Source organism: Brachionichthys hirsutus, chromosome 19 (genome assembly GCF_040956055.1).
Source record: "Brachionichthys hirsutus isolate HB-005 chromosome 19, CSIRO-AGI_Bhir_v1, whole genome shotgun sequence".
Classification (NCBI taxonomy): Eukaryota; Metazoa; Chordata; class Actinopteri; order Lophiiformes; family Brachionichthyidae; genus Brachionichthys; species Brachionichthys hirsutus.
This window is the reverse complement of record NC_090915.1, coordinates 5439390-5460205: the sequence shown is the minus strand read 5'-3', so window position 1 is coordinate 5460205 and position 20816 is coordinate 5439390. Positions and strand designations below refer to the sequence as shown.

Genomic DNA, 20816 nt, shown 5'->3' with positions numbered 1-20816 from the left:
CCTGAGACTCAGTTGTCTTACTGTCATACTTTGGTCCTTGTCAAATTCACTCATGCCTATTTCCCTGCTTCCAGCTTACTGTTACTTGCTTATTATTTGTGTGTGCGCATGTCTCTCTTTCTTTCTCTCTCTCTCTCTCTCTCTCTCTATATATATATATATACATATATATATAAAGTTTATAATCTAAAACAATTTCTTATTTAATAAAAAAAAGTATTCGAATGACTTTAATATATATATATTTACTTTTTTGATTAAATAAGAAATTGTTCTAGATTATTAACTTTGAGGCTTCGCGTTAATAAATCCCATGGGGTGTTTTTCTTGTCGGTCTTCTCGCGAGATCACTGTACTCGCGGAGCTTTGGTTTTGGAACGTGTGCTGTTCACTCTTTTTTCTTTTTTTTTTTAAAGTGTAGCTCTCTCAGCTGCCGAGGCGGATGATGATGATGGCGGCGGAGCTGGTTCAGGGACAGGCCTCGGTGGTTCAGCCCGGAACGAAAGATGACTTCGCAGACACGATACGCAGGGTCCGACAGGTAAAAACGCCCTTCAAGCGAACGCAAGCGCCATGCTGTTCGTAAATGTGTTTGTAGATGGAGCAGGGCAGGACTTTGGTCGGGGCAACCGGTACTCACTGGGTTACTACAAACACTCCCAATGCACACAGCAAGCTAGCAAGCTAACGTGAAATAGCGAAGCTAAGGGGACAGATTAGGGTTTATGCGGGGCAGAGGACGCGTTAGGGAGCGGCGTCGGAGCTCCCCGTTACCCAGCGAGGCGTCTCTTGCGTAAATCACCGAGGCGTCCCGCAATGTTAAAGTTTTGCGCAACTTTAGTAGCGTTGCGTCAACCTGACACTGCAACCTGTTGTGAAGTCGCAGAAGTTCCAGTTAGCTTAGCTTGCTAGCGTGCGATCGCAAGTTCGATGCCCCGCAGCTTGACCCGCAGCGGGACCGGAGCTAATGCTCAGCCCCGAGCAAACCCGGCTGTCCGGCACTCTGTCGGATAGTTAGCCGGCTGATTCTGGAGTTAGCATTAGTGTAGCTGGAGGTCGCTCCTCCGGTTAAACGCACACATTCACTTCGTGCAATAATCACTCAATAATTCTAACCTTTAAATTCCCCTTACTCCAATTTTAAAACTTAATAACGAGCTTGAATGTACAATTTGTGTTACGTCGTTGACTTAAAAGCGAGCTAGCATAGCCGTTGCTTGGTGGCTAACAGATGTGCTAATGTGTGTTAGCAGGCTGCGCTAGAGTTAGGCCGTGGAGTGTAACGTCATCTGTTCACATAAGCCCCCCCCCCCTTCGCTCTTCCTGTTAGGCATGCTTGGCTTTTTCCATTGCTGACAGAAAAATATAATTTACAAAACACAACCTGCATTTCTCTGCTCCTGTCGAACTGACATTTTGCAGTTTCGGGTGATGACAGAGCAGAAATGATCATTATCGTTGGATCAATTTGGGATAAAAGTGTAGCTGTCTTTATACAGTAGAAGTGTATTAGCGAACCGCTAAATGCAGATGTAGTGTGAAACTGGATTAAAGCCGTACATCTTCCAGTTGTGTGAAATATAACATTTATTGTCCTCCATTACAATAATACAGGAAAACAAACGCGCATCGTTTTCGATTAATGCAAATTATTTTGAACCCAATATGTTGATGTTATGTTCCTGTCTGACATTAATTTGTTTTTGGTCACACCTTGTTCACGCGAGCCTTTGCCTTGCTACGACGCTTCCTCACACTTGAGGTGTTTGGTGTTATTCCCAACAGATGGAACAGGATAGCAGTCACCTGCTTATCTGCACTCAAAGAGGCCAGGTAAAGTGACTCGAACGGCATTTAATGATTGAAAGCTGTATAAACTTAAATTGATGCTCTTTTACTTTTAATTTTTCCAAAAGAAAAAGGTTCAACTCATTAGACTAAATCACTGGATGTTGTCTGCAGGATATTTCATTCACTAATTATTAGTTTGTTTAAATTATTTGACACTTGTGCACTTTTTAGCCTAAAATGCATTAAATGAAGATTGAAACCAAACGCATAATTGTAAACTTCCGGTAGATTAATAAACTATAACCCTCGCTGACCCAATGGTGTTCCAAAGACAGATCAGATATGTAATAGTGATGTTATTAATGCCTTTAATTATTGTTGAAATGGAACTTGAGCACAGTGGTCAAACGTTCTGAATGGCTCATACTAAGATATTAAAACATCAGACGCAGTGGGGCGAGCTCAACTCAGATTTTCAGGAGAAATGCCATCAAACTACGCCAACCTGCAGCCAGGATGTTGCAGAAGCAGCTGATGAAACAGGCAGCCGCTTCTCTCACCACTTTGCAACAGAGCTCAGAAGTGCTTACAGCACACACTTGAAGCGCTTTCATGACTATTGACTTGAGCTTTTCAGGCTGCTTCCCCCACATGGCTGTAGAAATGTGACGTGATCGTCAACACCTTCGTTCAGTTGGACCATCTCACCAGCGTTGGGCTGTACCATATTCATTCCTGAAGGCGATGAAAGAGTCTAAGTGCAGTTGTTATATTTTAATATTCTTGGGGGGGGGGGGGGCGGTCCAGGCAGGCACAGATGTCAATTTAGTGTAATTTTCTGAAATGCTATACTCGTGTATGGGAGGTGGATTATCAAAGAGTGGAAACGGCTTTTGGCGCTCCTATGCAGCATGACCGTAGATTGAAACGTCCATCCCTGCGTAACATGAACAGCTGCTTACGGTCGACAGATCGGTTTCTAAATAAGATGTAATGCTAAACAGCGCACTTGCCTTTAAGTCGCGTGCAGGCAGGACTGGGATGTTAATCCCAGTCAGGTATTGATTTTGAACCATGAAGATAAACCCTGTCTAAATGGTGACGCGCGTGTGTGTGTGTGTGTGTGTGTGTGTGTGTGTTAGAGAGGATTGTCTCGGCTCAGTTTATTTTTTATATACCTAGAGTAAGAACCAGCAAGCGGGTTGTGTTCCCTCAGAAAGCACATTTCTAACTAACTCCAGAAATCATTTGATCAGTTTTACACACAAAAAACTCCAATCGGGTTTGTTTTAACCTTTACGTATCTGCAAGTCTAGTATTGCTTCTGCAATTCTGTTTGGGCCAGAAGCAACAATTTTTTGGTAGCTTTTGAATGTCTGTGCTACTTCCCCGTATCAGCTACTGGTATATCCAGGCAGTTGAGATAAAGTTAGTCGGTCGTAGCTGACGCACGACGACAGTCTCGTGAAACGTCCCTCGGTATCCTGGACGATGATCCTGGACTAACCCTAACCCTCACGAGCAACGGCCGCGTCGAACTTCACGGCAAATACGAGTCTGGAAAACGAGAAGAAAAGCAAAGTGGCTCTTGGATGTTGTCTGGGAAGAGCCACACGTGCTCGTCACGCTTCCATTTTTCACTCGCAATGCCGTCCGTTTCAATGTGTGTCTCCAGATGGCGGCCAAGATGGGAGGAGACCAGATGCCCAATATGAACAGCTCCTCTCCCGTCATGGACCCCTCCCTGTATGGTTTCGGAGGCCAAAAACGTTCTCTAGATAATGGAGGTAAGCCTTCAGTTATACGTGTGTGTGTGTGTGTGTGTGTGTGTGTACTGTTCTACTGTAACAAAAGGATGGAGTCAGAGCAACTGCATGCGTTTACCCTGCGGAACGCGTAGACCAGTTCATTGTAGCGCCGTCCTGCTGCACAAAAGTGCCCAATTTGCTTCCCCTCTCTGTCGGGCGATGCCGTTTGCGGGTCGCTCTGCAGCCCGGCTCTCTTCTGAGTTACGGGTCAGTTGATAAACCAGATTTCTGTGAGACTCTCCTTCCCTGCGCTTCTCTGCGTGGGTTGATCATTACCTCATCTTCTAATTGTTACGCGGCTTTTTGAGTTGGCTAAAGACATTCGGATTTTATGCGGTCGACTGCTGGGATAGGCTCCAGCGTGACCCAGTAACGGGTAAAGGTGAACCGACGAATGTTTTTCGGAGCGGTTGGTTTGAGTTGTCCTAGGAACGAGGTGCGTTCGCGCCTCGCTCTGCCTTCTTGTCCTCGAATGAGTTCCGCTCCTCATTTTATATTCATAGCTCTTCCATTCTCCGACGTCGACCCCGGCGCATTTCAACGAGAAGTGAAATCGGAGCAAACGACCATAAAATCGATCGAAGCCGCTTGATGCCGACGCGGGTGTTCGCGTTCACGGCGGCACATCCTCCACTGACCCTGCAGGACCCTTGCTTGGTGCTACCCGTCAAAATATCAATTCAAGACCAGCAACTGCTGACCCGGTTGCTGCCTTGGTTTTTAGTTTCCCCCCCCGCCTGGACGCCTCTGATTGAAACACTCACTGCCTGATTACCGTGCTGGTGGACGTCCCCCCCCCCCCCCCCGCTGTGGGTCAGACACGAACACGGAAGGGTTGGCAGGGCCGCATCCATCTGGTCTCGTCTTCTCCGACCCGGACTCGTTTTAATTCGGTTGATTTGTCAAAATTTTTAAAGTGTTTGTTTTTAACTGTGATGTGCGATTACTCCTCATTTGTTTCTTTGTTTGCATTCCTCTCTGTCCTCAGTCGGGAATCACCTCGGTGCGATGGCACATCAAAGGTGAGCGGAGAAGACTCGCAGTGCTCTTTTTTTATTTTTTTTTAAGGCACTTTCGGTGTGTTCCTGGTATTTATCTGTGTTCCAGTTATGTAGCTTGGAGTTCATTTGGTTTCCCTGAAAGCCTTATTTGCCCCCCCCCCCCAGGCTTACTTTCCTGTTAAAAAAACATACTGAATATTGCTGAACGGAGTACAAGCTGTGTCAGTTATTGATCGTGCCCTAATCTCTCTCAGGGCTTTTGCGACAGAAGACTTCAAAGTGCCTGATAAAATGGTTGGATTCAGTAAGTAGCCTTTCCGTTGATTCGAGTCGGTGTTGTTTGACATCACCGATGACGTTTTAGTCAGGTTTTCGGGTCACCGCTTTGGGCCCCGCTCTAAATTCAAATGGGCTTAAAGTTGTCCTTTTCCATTTCATCCTTAGTCATTGGAAAAGGAGGGGAGCAGATCTCAAGAATTCAGCTGGAATCCGGTTGTAAGATCCAGATTGCTTCAGGTAATTTCTGAGCAGAATTAAATCTGTCAGAGGTACTACCGGACCGGTACATGTTTTTAGGATATTTTTGGGGTTAATTGTTCAACCACAAACCTGGCTGAGGATACTTTTCAAATATTTCTAGCATGTACAATGTTTGAAAAATAACTAAAGCGCAGGAAAATCTAAATTTAAAATGATGTACTGAGTAAATCTGGACTGGGTTCCACGTGATTTTTGTGAATGTTGAGACTTGTTCTTTAATTTTTGCAGTTATAATCCAATAGTCGTTCTCTTAAATCTCAGTTGTGTACTTTGTTGCCAATGCTGGGTCACTGCTTTTCGCCGTGTTCCATATCAGGGGTCCCCGACCACCGGGCCGCACAGAAATAATTCATTTATATAATTTCCGTTGCATTGCATGAGTCTGACCGGTGTTTTATTTTGAAAGGAACGGATTTTCCTTCAAAACCTTCAAAACTGCTTCGACACAGAGATCAAGAACCTGGGATTAAAAAAACAAGACAATCAAAAAAAACATGAACGACAGAAGAGATTTTTGAGGCCACAACTTCAATAAATTTTTCCTGACATTATAGAACTGTTGCATTTGCCTCCGTTTTGTTTTTCCATTTGCTGCAACATCACGCATTAAATGTCTAAAGCAGGGGATCCCAACCAGGGTTGCGAGATAACCTTTTAGGGTGTACGAAACTTTGGATTGTGCGATGTTTAGCGAAAATAATAAATTCAAAATGTTTCATTGTTAAATATTTAAATTTATAGTTTTTGCTAATACCTATAAACACAAATTCAACATTATTAAATGTCAGTTTTTGAATGTTAGCTTCTTTAAATTGCTTAATTTACACAAACTAAATGAATTTTTGTATTTAAATTTGTTAAAACGATTTCATTTCTGTGATTCAAAAATTGGCTTGCTGAGATCAAATGAAAGTGTTTTCTGTGGGTGCGAGGCAAAGTAAAGGTTGGGCGCCTCTGCTTTAAAGCGTGTACTCTTCTGATTGAGCATGTGAAGGTGTGTATTGTATAAACTGTTGTGCTTGTTTTGTTAGACAGCGGAGGCATGCTGGACAGACCCTGCACGCTGACTGGGAGCCCAGAGAACATCGAGTAAGACAATGACGGATTCACCATTTAGGATGTGTGCTCTATAGTTACGACATGAACTCAGATCTCCTTTAAATCGGTCACTGACTCGCCCGAAAACCTCGTTCACGTTTGACAAAGAGAAATGTTTTCAACTGTGGTGACAAATTTGTTTCTTGGTCCTTTCTTCCCCCCCCCCCCCCCCCCCCCCCCCCCCCACACAGCCAGGCCAAGAGGCTGCTGAGCGAGATTGTGGAGCAGTGTCGGTACGGTCCGGGCTTCCACAGTGACATGGACGGCAACAGCTCCATCCAGCAGATCCTCATCCCTGCCAACAAAGTCGGCCTGGTCATCGGCAAAGGAGGCGAGACCATCAAGCAGCTGCAGGTCTGGTGGTCGGCCACAAGCTGTTAGCGTTTAGCGTTCCACGCGCAATCACCGTGGAGACTGTGGAACATGCCGTGAATGATCGGATCATTAATGTGATCTCCTTCGCTTTATTATCCAGATCGCTCTTGAAATGTATTGTTCTAAAAAAATTTGGATGACCCATTTTTCTTCTTTATAATGATCCATCCAGCAGTTTCTCGATAATCCTGCTAACAGACAAACGTAACCTCCTTGGCGGAGGTAGCCTGTTTCTTTAGATCAAACGGTGTTTTAGTCTCCAGGCAACTGAAGTGTTTCCTCACCGTTCTGCTTGTACCCCCTACAGGAGAGAACAGGAGTGCAGATGATAATGATCCAGGATGACCCCATGCCCACTGGAGCGGACAAGCCCCTGAGAATCACTGGGGATCCCCTCAAAGTGCAGGTGGGTCCCCCCAGAGAGCTCGGCCGTGTGGCGCGTTCCTTCCAGTTTACACTCGGCTTTACTCGTTTTTACGTCTCTTGGATGTTTGAAGATGTTTTTGTTGGGGGGGGGGGGGGGTTTAAATATTTTATCTAAGGTTTTTGTCTTGCACAGCAAGCCCGTGAACTTGTGGTGAAGCTCATCCGAGACAAGGACCAAGGAGACTTCAGAGTTGGCAGATCGGACTTTGGATCAAAGATGGGGGGGAGCAGTCTGGACGTGAGAGCCCTTCCTCTGGTTTTGACAGGCCGCGCAGCAAAATGCTGAGTTCACGCATTGACGTCATTTCCGTGCGTTTCTGAATTCTTCTCTCCGTCCTGATTGGTTCAGGTGGTTGTGCCCAGATTCGCCGTCGGCATCATCATCGGCCGGAACGGGGAGATGATCAAAAAGATCCAGAACGACGCCGGGGTCAGGGTCCAGTTCAAGCAAGGTGGGAAGATGAAGCGAGGCGTGAAGCGTGCGGTCGAGTAGGAATCTGTGAAGGGGTGACGGCAGAGAACGACTGTAGCTGATGTTTGTTGCTATGGGACGCAAATTAAACCACGCTCTCGCCGAGTGGCCGCTTGTTTCTCTCAGTGTTCCGACGGCAGATTTTTTTTTTTGGTTAGATTAAATTCTTCATTTCACGTTTTCTACTTGAAACCTGCTCGCTTAACCACGAAACCCGAGTCTGTGAGCAGCAAAACATCAGTAAAGCTTTACTTCTCTCAAAAAAAAAACCTGCCGTTTGGAGTATTTGGGAGTCGATGACGACGCAGCCCGAGAGCAGATAAAGACCCTTTGTCTCCCGTGTGTGTCGGTGGGGGCAGACGATGGCGTCAGCCCGGACAGAGTCGCCCAGGTGATGGGACAGCCCGACAACTGCCACCACGCGGTCCACCTCATCAACGAGCTGGTTCAGACCGCTCAGGTATGCGCGCTGCTCGTTTCAGAGGCGTCCGGGCGGAACCCTTTCAGTCGCCGTTCCTCTTGTTCATGTGTTTTTTTTTTTGTTTCTCCTGTCGTCGTCGTCCCCCTCGTAGGAGAGAGATGGGTTTGGAGGCACGATGGGGCGTCGAGGACGAGGTGACTGCAACGTGGGCGGGTCCGGTGGGCTGCAGGAGGTCACGTATGCGGTACCTGCCGACAAGTGTGGGCTGGTGATTGGCAAAGGTGAGGGACGGACGTCTTCCCCCACCTTTAATGGTGAAATCACACTTTCTATCTTCCGTTCCTTTTCTCGGCTGCTGGTAACTATTTTATTCTTATTTTTTCCTGCTTGTCTTAAAGACAACCATCAGATATTAAAAGTCTATCAAACTCGCCAGATTGCCTTTTCTCTCTTAATAACTGAAGGCCGTTTGGTGTGAAACTGGGGGGGGGGGGGGGGTTGTGACCACCCTCCTATTCTTCCCTCCAGGCCTCATGTATGCAGCACAAGTGGCATTCACTGGCTTCACTAAGGGCTTAATGACGGGGATAATGCGTGTAATGTGACATTAATTGTTAAAGGTGCATAATAACAGCCCTCAATCATGTGGAAGGAGACGGAGGCCGATGGAGTGCAGCGAGGGGGTGAATGGGGGGGAATTAGCTTATTGGCTATTCATGCCCACTCTATTGCCAGCTATTTAAAAGTCATTGACCACTGCATTGGAAGGAGCTGTGTGTGTGTGTGTGTGCGTGTGGGTGGGGTCGGAGGGGGGGGGGGCTCTTTACCTAAGATAAAAACATGGCAATAGAAATGTCAAGTGGCTTTTGTGTGTGTCGTGGGGCGAGGGAAACAAATAAACCTGGGCGTTGCGCCCCCCCCCCCCTCCGTCTCCGAGCATTAGCATATGAAGCGGGGCCAATATGGTGGGGATGGCGGTGGGTCTGGGCGCTGTCAGCCGTCCCTTAAAGGGCGCAGTGATTAATATCTTTACGATGCCATATGCAGCCCGTTGCCCCCTCTCTTTTGACCCCCCCCCCCCCCCCCCCCACACACACACACACACACAGCTCGATGAATCAAGCCACCCACCGTCCTCTTCAGACTTTATTAAAGGCAGATTCAGTGCAAGCGTTTATAACAAGCGTTCTTCATCTTAACCTGTTAATTTTTGGCCTAAAATTAAAACGTTTTGAGTTTTAAGAAGAGCATGGCTGGGTTCTAAACGTTCTGGAGGAACGCGTGTCCTGAGATTTCTTCGTTGAACCGTTTCTGGTGTTTCGTGAGACCGCCGTCGTCGTTCATCAAACGATGAGTTGAGAGGTGGCGTGTTTGATCGGCGCTTCTCAGTGTGTGTGTGGTGTCTATTCACGTCTCTGGGAATGTGCGAACTGTGATTGGCTCAAAAAAAACCCGTAAATGTGTCCGACTGATAGATGGATTGATTGATTGCTGATTAATGTTGAACAAACCGATTGATCGATGGCGTCTGATCGAGCCTTTTTCCCTCCCAGTCTGTTCAGGATGGGTTCATACAGTAAAGCTATACTTCAATGTGAGCTGCTGCTGAGTCAGCGGTGTGTCCCCCCCCATTAAATGTTTCCCCTTGAGGCTTTCAGAGTTCGCCCCCCCCCGCCCCGCCACCAGCAGCTAACCAGTCCAACCAGTCCATTGGCGTTGCCTTGAATGCCGTCACCAGTTGACTTTTGTGTCCCGTCCTTTTCTCCGGCCCGCTAAACCAGCCTCATTAATAAGGAGCCGTATTATCTGTCCCCGGGACAGCCCAGTCCATGAAGTGAATGGTCGGGGTCTTCATCGCTCTGCCGTCTGACTGGAGGAGCTCATAATGGCTTCATTAAGGCAGAAGTTTCATTTGGTTCACAAAGGGTTAATGGCCCATGTGCAGTCTGTTGGCAGCACGGATTGGGCGGTGGGAGGGAGGGAGCGTTTCTGATGAGCGTTTTCATTCCGGGGTCAACCGGGGTCATCGGAGTGTCAGCCACAAGTGAACAAATGTGTAATTGATGTTGGGACAGCCCCCCCCCCCCCCCCCCCCCCCGGGAAGCACCCGCAGTCTTTTTTTTTTGGTTCAGATGGGCATTGTGGGGGGGGGGAGGCGGCAGCTATATGCCCCCCCCACCAGAGGACAACCCCAGTCAAGAATGAAGTCTCAAAGAGACAAACGGTACCTCAGGAGGAGGATACGCTTCGATTTCGCTCCTTTTCTCCTGCCGGCTCCGTTTCGTTTCTTCCTGCTGGTGTAATTGCTTTCCCCACACGTCGGAAAGTTGGCATCTGATGCCGAGGGGGGGGGGGGGGGGGGGGCAGTAGATGTATTCCCTTTGTTTCCTGATTTGCATGGATGTTAGCACAGAATGGGTAGATGAGTCTTCCTATGCGGTCCCGGCGGTGCGATTAGAGCGATCCGGTTGTCTTCGAGCCGTTGGACCGTCGCGTGATCAAGTTAAACACTTTTAGGAACAGTTTGGAAGTGTGAAATCATTCTGTGACAGCGTTCCGGTTCATAAATAATCGTGACCGCTGAAGTATTTTTAGGTTTGAGGTGGGTCTCTGACAGCCCGACGGTAAATCGCGAGCGGGCGGATCGATACTCAGTCGTGTATTCGCCTGACGCTCCTCCAGGTGGAGAAACCATCAAGAACATCAAGGAGCAGTCCCGCGCCCACGTGGAGCTGCAGAGGAACCCGCCCCCCAACACCGACCCCAACGTTCGCATCTTCTCCATCCGCGGCACCCCTCAGCAGTTGGAGAAGGCCCGCCAGCTGATCGACGAGCGGATCGGGGTAGGCGGTCCGGCGCCGGCGGTGCTCGCTCACAACGCCCATTGTCTGACTTGATATTCATGAGCGCACATGTCGGCGCGGCGGGCTGGGTGCGGCGGGGCCCGGTGGCTATAGCGCGATGTCACCAGAGGTTATACGTGAAGAATCCATCAAATGGACTTAATGGAGTGCATCAGCGCCCGTCCCTGACCTCTGACCTTGCCTGTTGGCTCCCCTTTAAACACAAGTGTGGTCTCTTGACGCTTCCCTTTCTCCGGTCTAGGGCCCGATAATGGGGGGCAGCAACAGCTTCGGGATGAATCCCTACAACCCGGGACCGACCACACCTCCCCAGCAGTGAGCTTCCATTTATTTGACGTGAAATTCATGAGAATTGATCAAATTCACGCTGATGAGTGGCGATCGGTAACAAATTAAATCATTTTGGTTAATGACTCAAATTAGATTTTTTTTCCTTCTTTTTCTGCAAAAGTGGGCCTCAGACTTTCATGACCGGAGGATGGGGCACAACTTTTCAAATATGGCAACCTCAAGGTCAACAGGAGCACAGTAAGTAAAGCGGAATGGCGGCCGAGGGCAGGTGGAAAGGCAAATCCCACTCCCGGTGTAACGGCCGGTTCCGTCTGGTTTCAGGTCACAACGGATCCCAGACGGGCCAGATGGACTGGGAGCAGTATTATAAGAAGCTAGGCAAGTGTGAAGCTAGCAATCTATGCAACCGACAACCGTATTTGTTTCTTACGTACGTTCTGTCACACGACCCCCCCAAGGGAATAATTAATTTAACCTTTTAATATTCAAGAGCAGCAATCGTGCTTTTAGAGTGTGATCCACTGCGGGTTATAAGTTATGTAAATGTGGCTCTTCTGTTTGTTTGCAGGCCAGCAGAACCAAGCCCAGAGTTCTGCTCCCGAATACAACAAAGCTTGGGGTGAGCGTTTATGGAGTCTTTAAATTAATACAACTCACAGATTAAATGCGTTTCGGCCTCAAACTTGCACAAATGCAGCTTGCTCTTCTTTTTTTTAATTCTTTTTTTAATCCTAAATGTTCCACTTCCCCAGGCCAGACGGCCGGTCCTGGATCTCAGCAGACCTCCAATGCGGACTACAGCACCTGGGTGGACTTCTACAGGCAGCCGATGGCCTACTTCAACCAGGGCGCCCAGCAGACGCAAGCGCCGGGCCTTCAGGTGAGAGAGCCGCTACGAGACTGAAACCAATTTTAGATGGAGCAAAACTGTACGAGGTTCAGATTAGATGATAATGATCTGCTACAGGCCTGAGCGGCAGATCGATTGGGAACTATTTTCTGCTCTCGTTGATAATTCTTTCATGAGGTTGTGATGAGACGTGACTAACAGATGTTTTTTTTTTTATTATTATTATTCTACAGGATCATTAGAGAAGGCGCCCTGGTGAAAGACTTGAATCGCTGAGAGGATGAAAACGACCCCTTTTTTTTTTTTAAAGGAGGGGGTTTTAGATTTGCAAAACGCCTTGAAGATTCTTCTTAGTGAGAAACACTAGCTGTAGAATGACTTCTATGATAAAGTAATATTTCTAAAATCAGGAATGTTTATTTGTTACTAAATGCTTGTGTACACTGTTATTTTGGATAGACAGTATCTGGGATCCCTTTTTGGACTTGAGAGCTATTTCCTTTTTTATTTTTCCTGTATTTTCTGTCTTTTGATCGAACCCAAAAGTTGTGACACTTCAAACGGCAATATGATCTCTAGTTTTGTTCAAATGAAACCATGGTTTATGTGCTTAGCAGTCTTGAATACGATTCGTCATGATGTTTAAAGGGGTGTGTTCCAATATTTCCTTTTTACATAATTCATTGAAATGAAACTGATGTTTTTGTTACAGGAAATGTAATTTTGTTACATGGATTAGAGACTAATTTAATTCCTGTTGTGGATTGTATGCCGTTTTTCCATTGTCATTTTATTGTTATCTGGTTTAAAGAAAGGTGCAATATCTTATTTCACTTTTGAAACAAATATGGGTTCTCTAATATTTTTGATGGACTTTTAACTTGTAGTTTTAATGTTTTTTTTTTCTTCACATATGGAAATGTAATGGATAATTTATTACAATTATCTCGTATAAGATTTCGGGGGATGTTGAAAATAGCTTTTTTGCCTTTGCAACTTTGTAAAACTGTATATATATGCTCATATTTGACTGTTAATTTAAAATAGATATATGTTTCATATATATATATAATTACAAAGATTCTTTTTTTTCTTCCTGTGATCAGAGTTGCAGGAAATGTGTCCCTCATTTTCTGTTCTGTTTTCATACTGAAAATGTTCAAAGATTGTGAATGTGTGATTTGAAATCTGATGTTGCATCTTATGAAGAAATATGGAAGTGGTAGTTTTTTGTGTATGTCTCAAACTATTCAAGACTGCTAAGCCTCTGTACTGCTACCTGTGTAATAATTGATAGTATTTTTATGTTTTAAGTATTATGATACATAAAAAAAAAAAAAACCTTGTCTTATTTGGTACCTCCCGGTTCACCAGCGCCCCACTGAGCCCTCACTCCGGGACCCAGTTGGCCGTTGGACTCAGTCCAATGCTCTAATACCTTTTTAATTATTTTTTTATTTTATTGTGTGATCTAATATAAAGATATAAATGATGCATTACTATGGAAAACAATTCTGGTATTAACGTAATTTCTTAATGAAAAGGGATATAATTTCAAAACGTATGATTATGGTGTTTGTTTTTTCCCCTTGTGTACAGTTAACCATGTTGTTGGTATTAAAAACATTCAGACTACCTTCATTGTGTATTTGCTAACAGGTTGTAGAGGCAGACTGTTAATGTTTCACAAGCTAGAAATATATCTTCTATAGATTGCCGGTTCTCAAACAGGACAAAAATATAAAACCTTTCCACTTTTACACAAGTGTATTTTTGGATTTACATTTTACAATTTATCTCAAATATGGCACATAATTGCTCTTTCTTTTAATTCTTAGATTTGCTTACTGCTTCATTTTGTATGGAATTTGTTTTCTTTCAAAAGAAATTTAAAAAGGGGGACAATGTAAAAAATTCAGAGGAAAGAAACAAAAAGTAAATTTAGAATGGCCTCCAGAGATGCTTTCTATTCTTCCACCTGATTGTGTATTGATGTTTTCTGACATAAATGAAATCTCGATTTGGACAGACTTAGGATCTGTCAGCATCATCAACTGGACCGCTTACTGTTTTATGACTTGGATCAAATTCCAGTTGCTTCCCTTCGCTTCAACGAGTGTTTGACTTCGTGGCCGCGGCATTTCTGTTCCTAATGAATTTAAAGTTGATGATTTTCTGTTCTTCCGTGTCTCGCTGCGTCCTGAACAATGCCACCGGTCCGGCAGCAGCTTGTCGGCCCCTCCGGCTTCCCGTTCGGGATGCCCCTCCACCTTTGTGGCTGCACATCTTTGCTCTCAGCAGGGGGGACTCGTGCCATGGTGGAACCTGCACGGCCCCATCCCGACCCCTGCATCAATGCGGTGCAGCTGTTTCCAAATCCAGCCCTTGATTTTGATCCTCTTTTTTTTTTTTTTTTTTAGCCAGCCCCAAGGACACCCCTGACCTGGCGTTCCTTTTAAGACGGTCGTTGTTCCCCGGATCATTCGCACCCTGAGAGGCACGATTATCAATAAAGAACATTCATTGATACATTTTTCTTTATGTTTTATTTTGTCCTTTTATTGCCGAAGTAATTGACTTACAATATATCGAAGGTCAGTGGTGAGAATATTCTTAAACCCTTTAATACAAATGCATGATTCTTGTGTTAAATTGTCTTGACCACCTTAGATAATCAAGTTCCGTTAAACATTAAAATCTAAAGTCTGATTCTTTTGATTTCATTCTGTTTTTATTTTCTTTTAATTGTCAATAATTTTGCACATTTGCTTTATCCCATTTCTTTCTTGTCAAACATCTGAGTCTTAATCTGTCACCGCAACTTTTAATTTAAGAACATCTGATTCACTAATTCAATTAGCAAAATAACTTTCCATTGACCAACATTCAAATATTTTTACTTTTTTAATTGATCATTTCAACACACCTCCAGCTCTTACTGGCAGGTGTCCTGACTCCACCCCCCCAGTCCGAGGGGCGAGAGCAAATAAAAGCTATTTTACGGGGGGGTGATGAGGGACTGCACCTCTCGCACCTTTGCAACAGATGAGCCGATCTTCAGCTCCCTGCGCGCTGTGGCAGCTCCCATAATCTGCTTTTAATGACCCCGTGTAAGGTCCCTGGAGACTGTGTGCGTGCGTGTGTGCGTGCATGGGTGTGTGTCTGTTGGGCCTGAAATCTGTGTGTTTAATGGAAAGTAAATCTACATTTTACGCACAATGACGCACTTTAGGGTTGAACGAATTCTTACCTTATTCTGCGCGTAAAATGCATAAAATTGCAACTTTTAAATATCAAACCAACGATATTTGACAAGGTGGAGTCCCTTTATACGTCCATCCGAAGTTGAACTGTTCACATGAATCATTTGAACACGATCAAATCTATTTTACTCCACTTTTCCCTTTGGGACCGTCGGTTTCTCCGTTGACGCGCATCCACAAACCAACGCGTTTCTTTGATCGACCTTCCCATCGGCGCTTTGAAATAAAGAACACTTAGCGCATTTCTTTGTGCAATAATTGTCAATCATCCACATTAAATGGATAAAGCTTTGAATGGACAGAATAAGAGCTGGAATTGTTCCACAATGGAGTCGCTAAGTGGGATGATTTGCTGTCGCTGACATGCCCGCGGCTTTACCAGCTCCAGATAATGCCATAAGGTTAACGCATAAATAAGCAAATCAAATCCATGCGTTACCCCAATTCAATTCATTTAATTCCCCTTTAATAAAGAAGCGCGCCCCCCCCCCCGCCCCCGCCATTTACCTCGGATTTGTGCGATGAATGCTATAAATGTAAATCAATCTCGATGAGAAAGAATCCCATTGAGGGGGGGGGGGGGGGGATAGAAATTTCATCTGGGAAAAGGAGACAAATGTAGGAGGGCCCGCTCATAAAAAGCAGCTGTTTCACAGTAATCTTTTTCCCTGCCCTGTCACTCACCTTGGCTTTTCACTCATCTGTGCAGCAAAGAAAAGAAAAATCACGATTGTATTTAGTGGCCATACCCCCCCCCCCCCCCCCCCCCATTACATTCCCATATTGGCTCCGGAGAGAAACAGAGAAAAAGAGAGAGAGCACAACTTGCCCGCATTTTCTTTTTCTCGGACAATCCCCTTGTAGTTGTTGGAATGAAAAACAGTGCATGGATGTCAAATTGGCCTCAAAACACCATGAAGGATTGATTTGCAGCACTTTTCAGGGCCCTGAAGTTACTCGGGAGGGGAGATGAATAGGAAACCTGTGAGCCGGGGGATGGAATAAAGATGTTCTCTCTGCTGGAAAAAAAGGAAAAAGTGCCCATTTAGCCCCCAGTCCATCAAGCCCGAAAAACAGACAAGAGAGGGGGGGGGGGGGCGCAGAGGAGAAAGGGCTCGTATATATACTCATCTAAACGTTCCGACAATACCGGAGGGGCTCCGAACAGCCATGAATATTAAACCGCTTACCTCGACAAGGGCTTGAAAACGTGAACCACGTCGAAGCAGCTTTGCATTTTTTGCATGCAAACAATGCTGTAAAAAAAAAAAAGAGGGAGAGCCATGGTGAGCTTGTTTCCATTCTTGTTATTCCCGCGCTAAACGGCGCACAAAAAAATAATATTAACACCGCATGAATACGAAACTCCTGAGAGAAACATTCCAGAGCAACTCCCAGACTTACAGAGAGAAGGAACTCTCCTTGTCGCATACACTTTGTCATCCCCTCTTTCTCCTTTGACGCGTATTTGTTGCGTTTTATTCTGCGTTTTTTTTTTATATTTGCGCCTTAATTTCAAAGCTTTTTTTTTACGCGCTTTCAACTTTACATTGTGCAGATTTTCGACCTGAAAAAAAAAAAAGACTGGAAATGTTATTTCAACCATTTTTTTTTATGTATTTATTTTTAATTGTATTTATTTTTTAATCAGATTGGCATCCATGCGTGATGCGTAATTGTGCAAAAGCGTATGGGAATTTGCATCACCCACGTTAAGATTAAAAGAAAGTTTAGGTCTTTTTTTATTAACTTTCTTTCTTCTCTCATCCTGTGCGCGTTGGTTGCGGTGCGGCGCGCAGGTCCACGCGGTGCGGGGTGTGACATAAATAAGTAATTAGACAGGGGGGGGTCACACCAGCCACTTATATAAAGAGACCCCGTACGGCCAGACAGGACAGCTTTACGCGCAGCGTTGCAGCAGCAGGACGCAGCGCTCCCAGGTTTCTTCTCCCGTCCACTCGTTTTACGCATTTTTTTTTATTTTTTTTGGGGGGGGGGTCTCGTCTCGTCTCGTATCATGGGCTCTGTGCTACCCGCCGACGCGTTGGCTCTCAAGTCCGGATTTAAATGTCCAAGCCGCTCGCTGTCAGAAGTCATCACGTCGGACATCCTGCACAGCTTCTTGTACGGCAGGTGGAGGAACGTGCTGGGGGAACACCTGGGGGAGGACCGGCACGCGGGGGCCGGAAGCAGCCCCAGGACCGCGTTCACCGCCGAGGTGCTGGCGCAGTCCTTCGCTGGAGGTAAAGCTGACTCGCCGGTTTATGAAAAGTACTTTATTTTCTCCACTTCGGTCTTTAAAACCTGCTCTGCATTTCTTTCCTCTTTTTAATTGCATTTTCTAGTGGCTTTACGAGTTTTATTTAAATATATATTCTGTATTGCATCATAATAATCATGATTTAATTAAGGCTTTGATGTTTGATGGAGGTTATATTTATAAAGGAATGGTACAAACTATATTTCTTGCACTTTATCCAAGAGAAAAGTCTCCAAATAATAATGAGAAAATAAAATAAGAGTGATGGAACGAACCTTTCTCTTCTCTAACTTGTTCTCCGCGTTTATTTCGACCCATTTCACGCATTAACCCTTTCAGCGCTGTTCAGAGGCATTAAATTCATTTGGTTAACTTTGTGCTTGACCTGGGAAAGTTTCCACTTCAACGTGGAGGAGAAAAGCTTTTTCCTTTCTTTGAGATGTCCCGTTTTTTTTGTGTGTGTTTTTTTCATCCCGCATTCATCAATCTCCGGACAGTCTCTTTTCCTCCCTTTGGCAGCTATGGGGGGCTCCGTCGCTTTTCTCTTTCTCTCCCCTAAAAAGATTTGCTGTTCCTCGCATAATGCGCCGTGAAGCCTAAATCTAATGCTATTCATTGCGTGTCAACCGTCTAATCGCCTTTCCATTTTTTTGTTGCAGACATTCCCGAGTCTTTTAAAGGTCCTCGCCTCATTCAGCGCAAATTTATTGCTACAAAGTTCTTAAAAGGATAATGAATTTGGAATTAGCCGTTTCTTTTTTCCAGTAAAACTTTAATGAATATCACATCGGAGGCGTGACGAATCGCTGGACCCTCGGCAATAGAGGACCGTTTAACACCCCCCCCCCCCTCCAGTCGACCGGGCCTTTTTAACAGCCTGAAAAAAAAAAGATCTTTGATCTTTGATTCTGACATTAAAGAAGAGAGAGAATTATTTTTCTCTGTCCTTTTTGGATAAAAAAAAAAACTTTTCCAGGGGGTTTTTCCGCGCAACAAAAGCTTTCAATTCAACCAGATAATCGAATTAAACGGGGGAATAAAGAGGCGCTTAATAAAATGTCCAGTTCCATTTGCTTGGTCTTTTCCAACAATCCTGTTTTAGATCTTTAGCCGGAATTCTTTGGCCTTTGGAAAACGATTTTTGCTCACATTTTAATAAAAAAGTTTTTGCCTGCTCTCCAGTTATTTGGGCCTTTTTCACGGTTCCGTGCTCACACTCTCCTCTTTTTTTTTTTTTTTAACATTTGCAGAGGTGCAGAAGCTGTCCAGCCTGGTGCTGCCCAGCGAGGTCATCATCGCCCAGAGCTCCATCCCCGGAGAAGGTCTGGGCATCTTTTCAAAGACTTGGATCAAGGCCGACACCGAGATGGGCCCGTTCACCGGGAGGGTCCTCTCTCCGGAACACGTGGACCTGCTGAAGAACAACAACTTGATGTGGGAGGTGAGCTGGAGCTTCGATCATTCCGTCTGATTGTTTGCGTCATGACGCGCAGCCCTCATCCATGCGGCGACTTTACGCAGGTTTCCCGTCGCTGTTGTTTTGCGCAGGTGTTCAACGAGGACGGCACCGTGCGCTACTTCATCGATGCCAGCCAGGAGGACCAGCGCAGTTGGATGACGTACATCAAGTGCGCCCGAAACGAGCAGGAGCAGAACCTGGAGGTGGTTCAGATCGGCAGCAGCATCTTCTACAAAGCGGTGGAGGTGAGACTCCCCGCGGCTCTTATACTTACAGTCCTGCGGGTTTGAACAGCGCCCCCTGTTGACAATAAATGGTCACCCCTTCCTCAGACGATCCCACCCGACCAGGAGCTTCTCGTCTGGTACGGAAACACGCACAACACGTTCCTCGGCATCCCCGGCGTTCCGGCCACCGATGAGGAACAGAAGAAGAGCCGGAACGGTGAGTCGGATCCGAGTCAAACCCCGAAGAACCTCCGCTGTGATGGACGAAGACTCACCTCCTTCCTTCCTCTCCCAGATGACTCCCACTCCTCCGAGGGCCCTTCCTCTCACTCTCCCTCCTCCTCCTCCTCCTCTTCCACCTCCTCCTCCTCCTCCTCCATCGCAGCCAGTCGGATGCGTTGCGTCATCTGCCACCGCGGCTTCAACTCCCGCAGCAACCTGCGCTCCCACATGCGCATCCACACGCTGGACAAGCCCTTCGTTTGCCGTTTCTGCAACCGCCGCTTCAGCCAGTCGTCCACGCTCCGGAACCACGTCCGGCTGCACACCGGCGAGCGGCCCTACAAGTGCCACGTGTGCCAGAGCGCGTACTCGCAGCTGGCGGGCTTGAGGGCTCACCAGAAGAGCGCGCGGCACAAACCGGCCGCGCACGCCGCAGACGCGCCGTCCCTGCAGGCGTCCCCTCCTCCCCAGCCACAGATGCCCCACAACATGCCCCACCAGCACCAAATGCCCCTGGTGCGCCACATCCCCGCCATGGTGCTATGATGAGGACAATAAACTTGGCGTTGCACCTTTTGGATTCAGAAAGGAGAACCCGGAGGAGGCAAAGCCTTTAAATAAACGGTTACCATGGTTACTATCTGATGAAGACTGCAGCAGAAAAATGAGGGTTCGCCTTTAAACTTTTACGCGTCTCATGCGTAACAGTTTCTAAGCGTCACCAAACAGAGGACATCTTTTTCTACATCTGTACGCTGCGTTTATTTTGCATCTCATCCTCACCCAGTCGGAGATGAAAGTGTTTCATGTTTCATCAGCTGCATGTTCACACTGAAAGCTTTAACTTTGCACAGGCTGTATACTTTACTATCGTGTACATTGTATAGTTGTATTGCATGCTACTATACAGTACATGCTATTGTAAATATGTTAGTGCGTTCTTTGAATCTAAATAAATATATGATATTACATTACTGTACATGGTCTTCATTATAGGGACTGTTATTTCCAGCAAACACGCTTTGAATATATATATTAAATTAAAAACAGTTTCCTCAAGACTCAGGACTGAGTGTTTTGCACGCAAGATATGAGAAAAATCTCAAAACTGATTCTGTCCAATAATCTAGTCTAGTTTACTAACCTGCTCTCCAAATGAATAATTATTTAAGCTTTAAGATACAGAACCTGCTCGAGAATCCACTTCTTATTGAACTGTATAGAAACACACCCTTTCCCCAATAATTTATCAGCTTTTTAATGATAACATGGCAATGTGGTGTGTGTGTGTGCGTGCATGACAATGCTTTTATTAACTAGAGAATGTAATTGTTCACATTCAAAATCACAGCATGTTTAAGAGGTGAAATTAACAATACTTTGATCTGGCTGCTGGACCATCGTCTCATTTCTGAGGTATCTTATTCAAATATTGATGATCAGACTAA

At 45.7% G+C, this 20816-nt stretch overlaps 2 protein-coding genes across 2 annotated transcripts; both read left to right on the top strand.

The window, feature by feature from the left end:
- The first annotated feature begins 442 nt into the window (after window positions 1-442).
- fubp3 (far upstream element (FUSE) binding protein 3) lies at window positions 443-14633 on the top strand. The gene is made up of 19 exons (XM_068752486.1): window positions 443-541; window positions 3467-3578; window positions 4588-4621; window positions 4855-4904; window positions 5045-5116; window positions 6172-6229; window positions 6430-6592; window positions 6921-7019; window positions 7173-7277; window positions 7389-7491; window positions 7871-7971; window positions 8084-8213; window positions 10615-10775; window positions 11038-11111; window positions 11248-11324; window positions 11409-11465; window positions 11656-11706; window positions 11840-11967; window positions 12171-14633. The coding sequence occupies exons 1-19, from the start codon at window positions 443-445 to the stop codon at window positions 12177-12179; spliced, it is 1683 nt and encodes a 560-aa protein (XP_068608587.1). The 3' UTR covers window positions 12180-14633.
- A 2584-nt stretch (window positions 14634-17217) lies between these two features.
- Window positions 17218-19914, top strand: LOC137908842 (PR domain zinc finger protein 12-like). The gene is made up of 5 exons (XM_068753263.1): window positions 17218-17443; window positions 18711-18901; window positions 19009-19164; window positions 19252-19363; window positions 19442-19914. The coding sequence occupies exons 1-5, from the start codon at window positions 17218-17220 to the stop codon at window positions 19912-19914; spliced, it is 1158 nt and encodes a 385-aa protein (XP_068609364.1).
- Window positions 19915-20816: the final 902 nt, after the last annotated feature.

What these genes read in the sequence shown, in the direction of transcription:
- fubp3 (XM_068752486.1), top strand. Translation starts at nt 443, where the DNA reads ATGATGATGATGGCGGCGGAGCTGGTTCAGGGACAGGCCTCGGTGGTT. An exon ending in AGACCATCAAGCAGCTGCAG is followed by an intron (nt 6,593 to 6,920) that starts GTCTGGTGGTCG and finishes TACCCCCTACAG; the next exon opens with GAGAGAACAGGAGTGCAGAT. An exon ending in CAGGGTCCAGTTCAAGCAAG is followed by an intron (nt 7,492 to 7,870) that starts GTGGGAAGATGA and finishes CGGTGGGGGCAG; the next exon opens with ACGATGGCGTCAGCCCGGAC.
- LOC137908842 (XM_068753263.1), top strand. Translation starts at nt 17,218, where the DNA reads ATGGGCTCTGTGCTACCCGCCGACGCGTTGGCTCTCAAGTCCGGATTT. An exon ending in GGCGCAGTCCTTCGCTGGAG is followed by an intron (nt 17,444 to 18,710) that starts GTAAAGCTGACT and finishes TAACATTTGCAG; the next exon opens with AGGTGCAGAAGCTGTCCAGC. An exon ending in ACAGAAGAAGAGCCGGAACG is followed by an intron (nt 19,364 to 19,441) that starts GTGAGTCGGATC and finishes TTCCTCTCCCAG; the next exon opens with ATGACTCCCACTCCTCCGAG.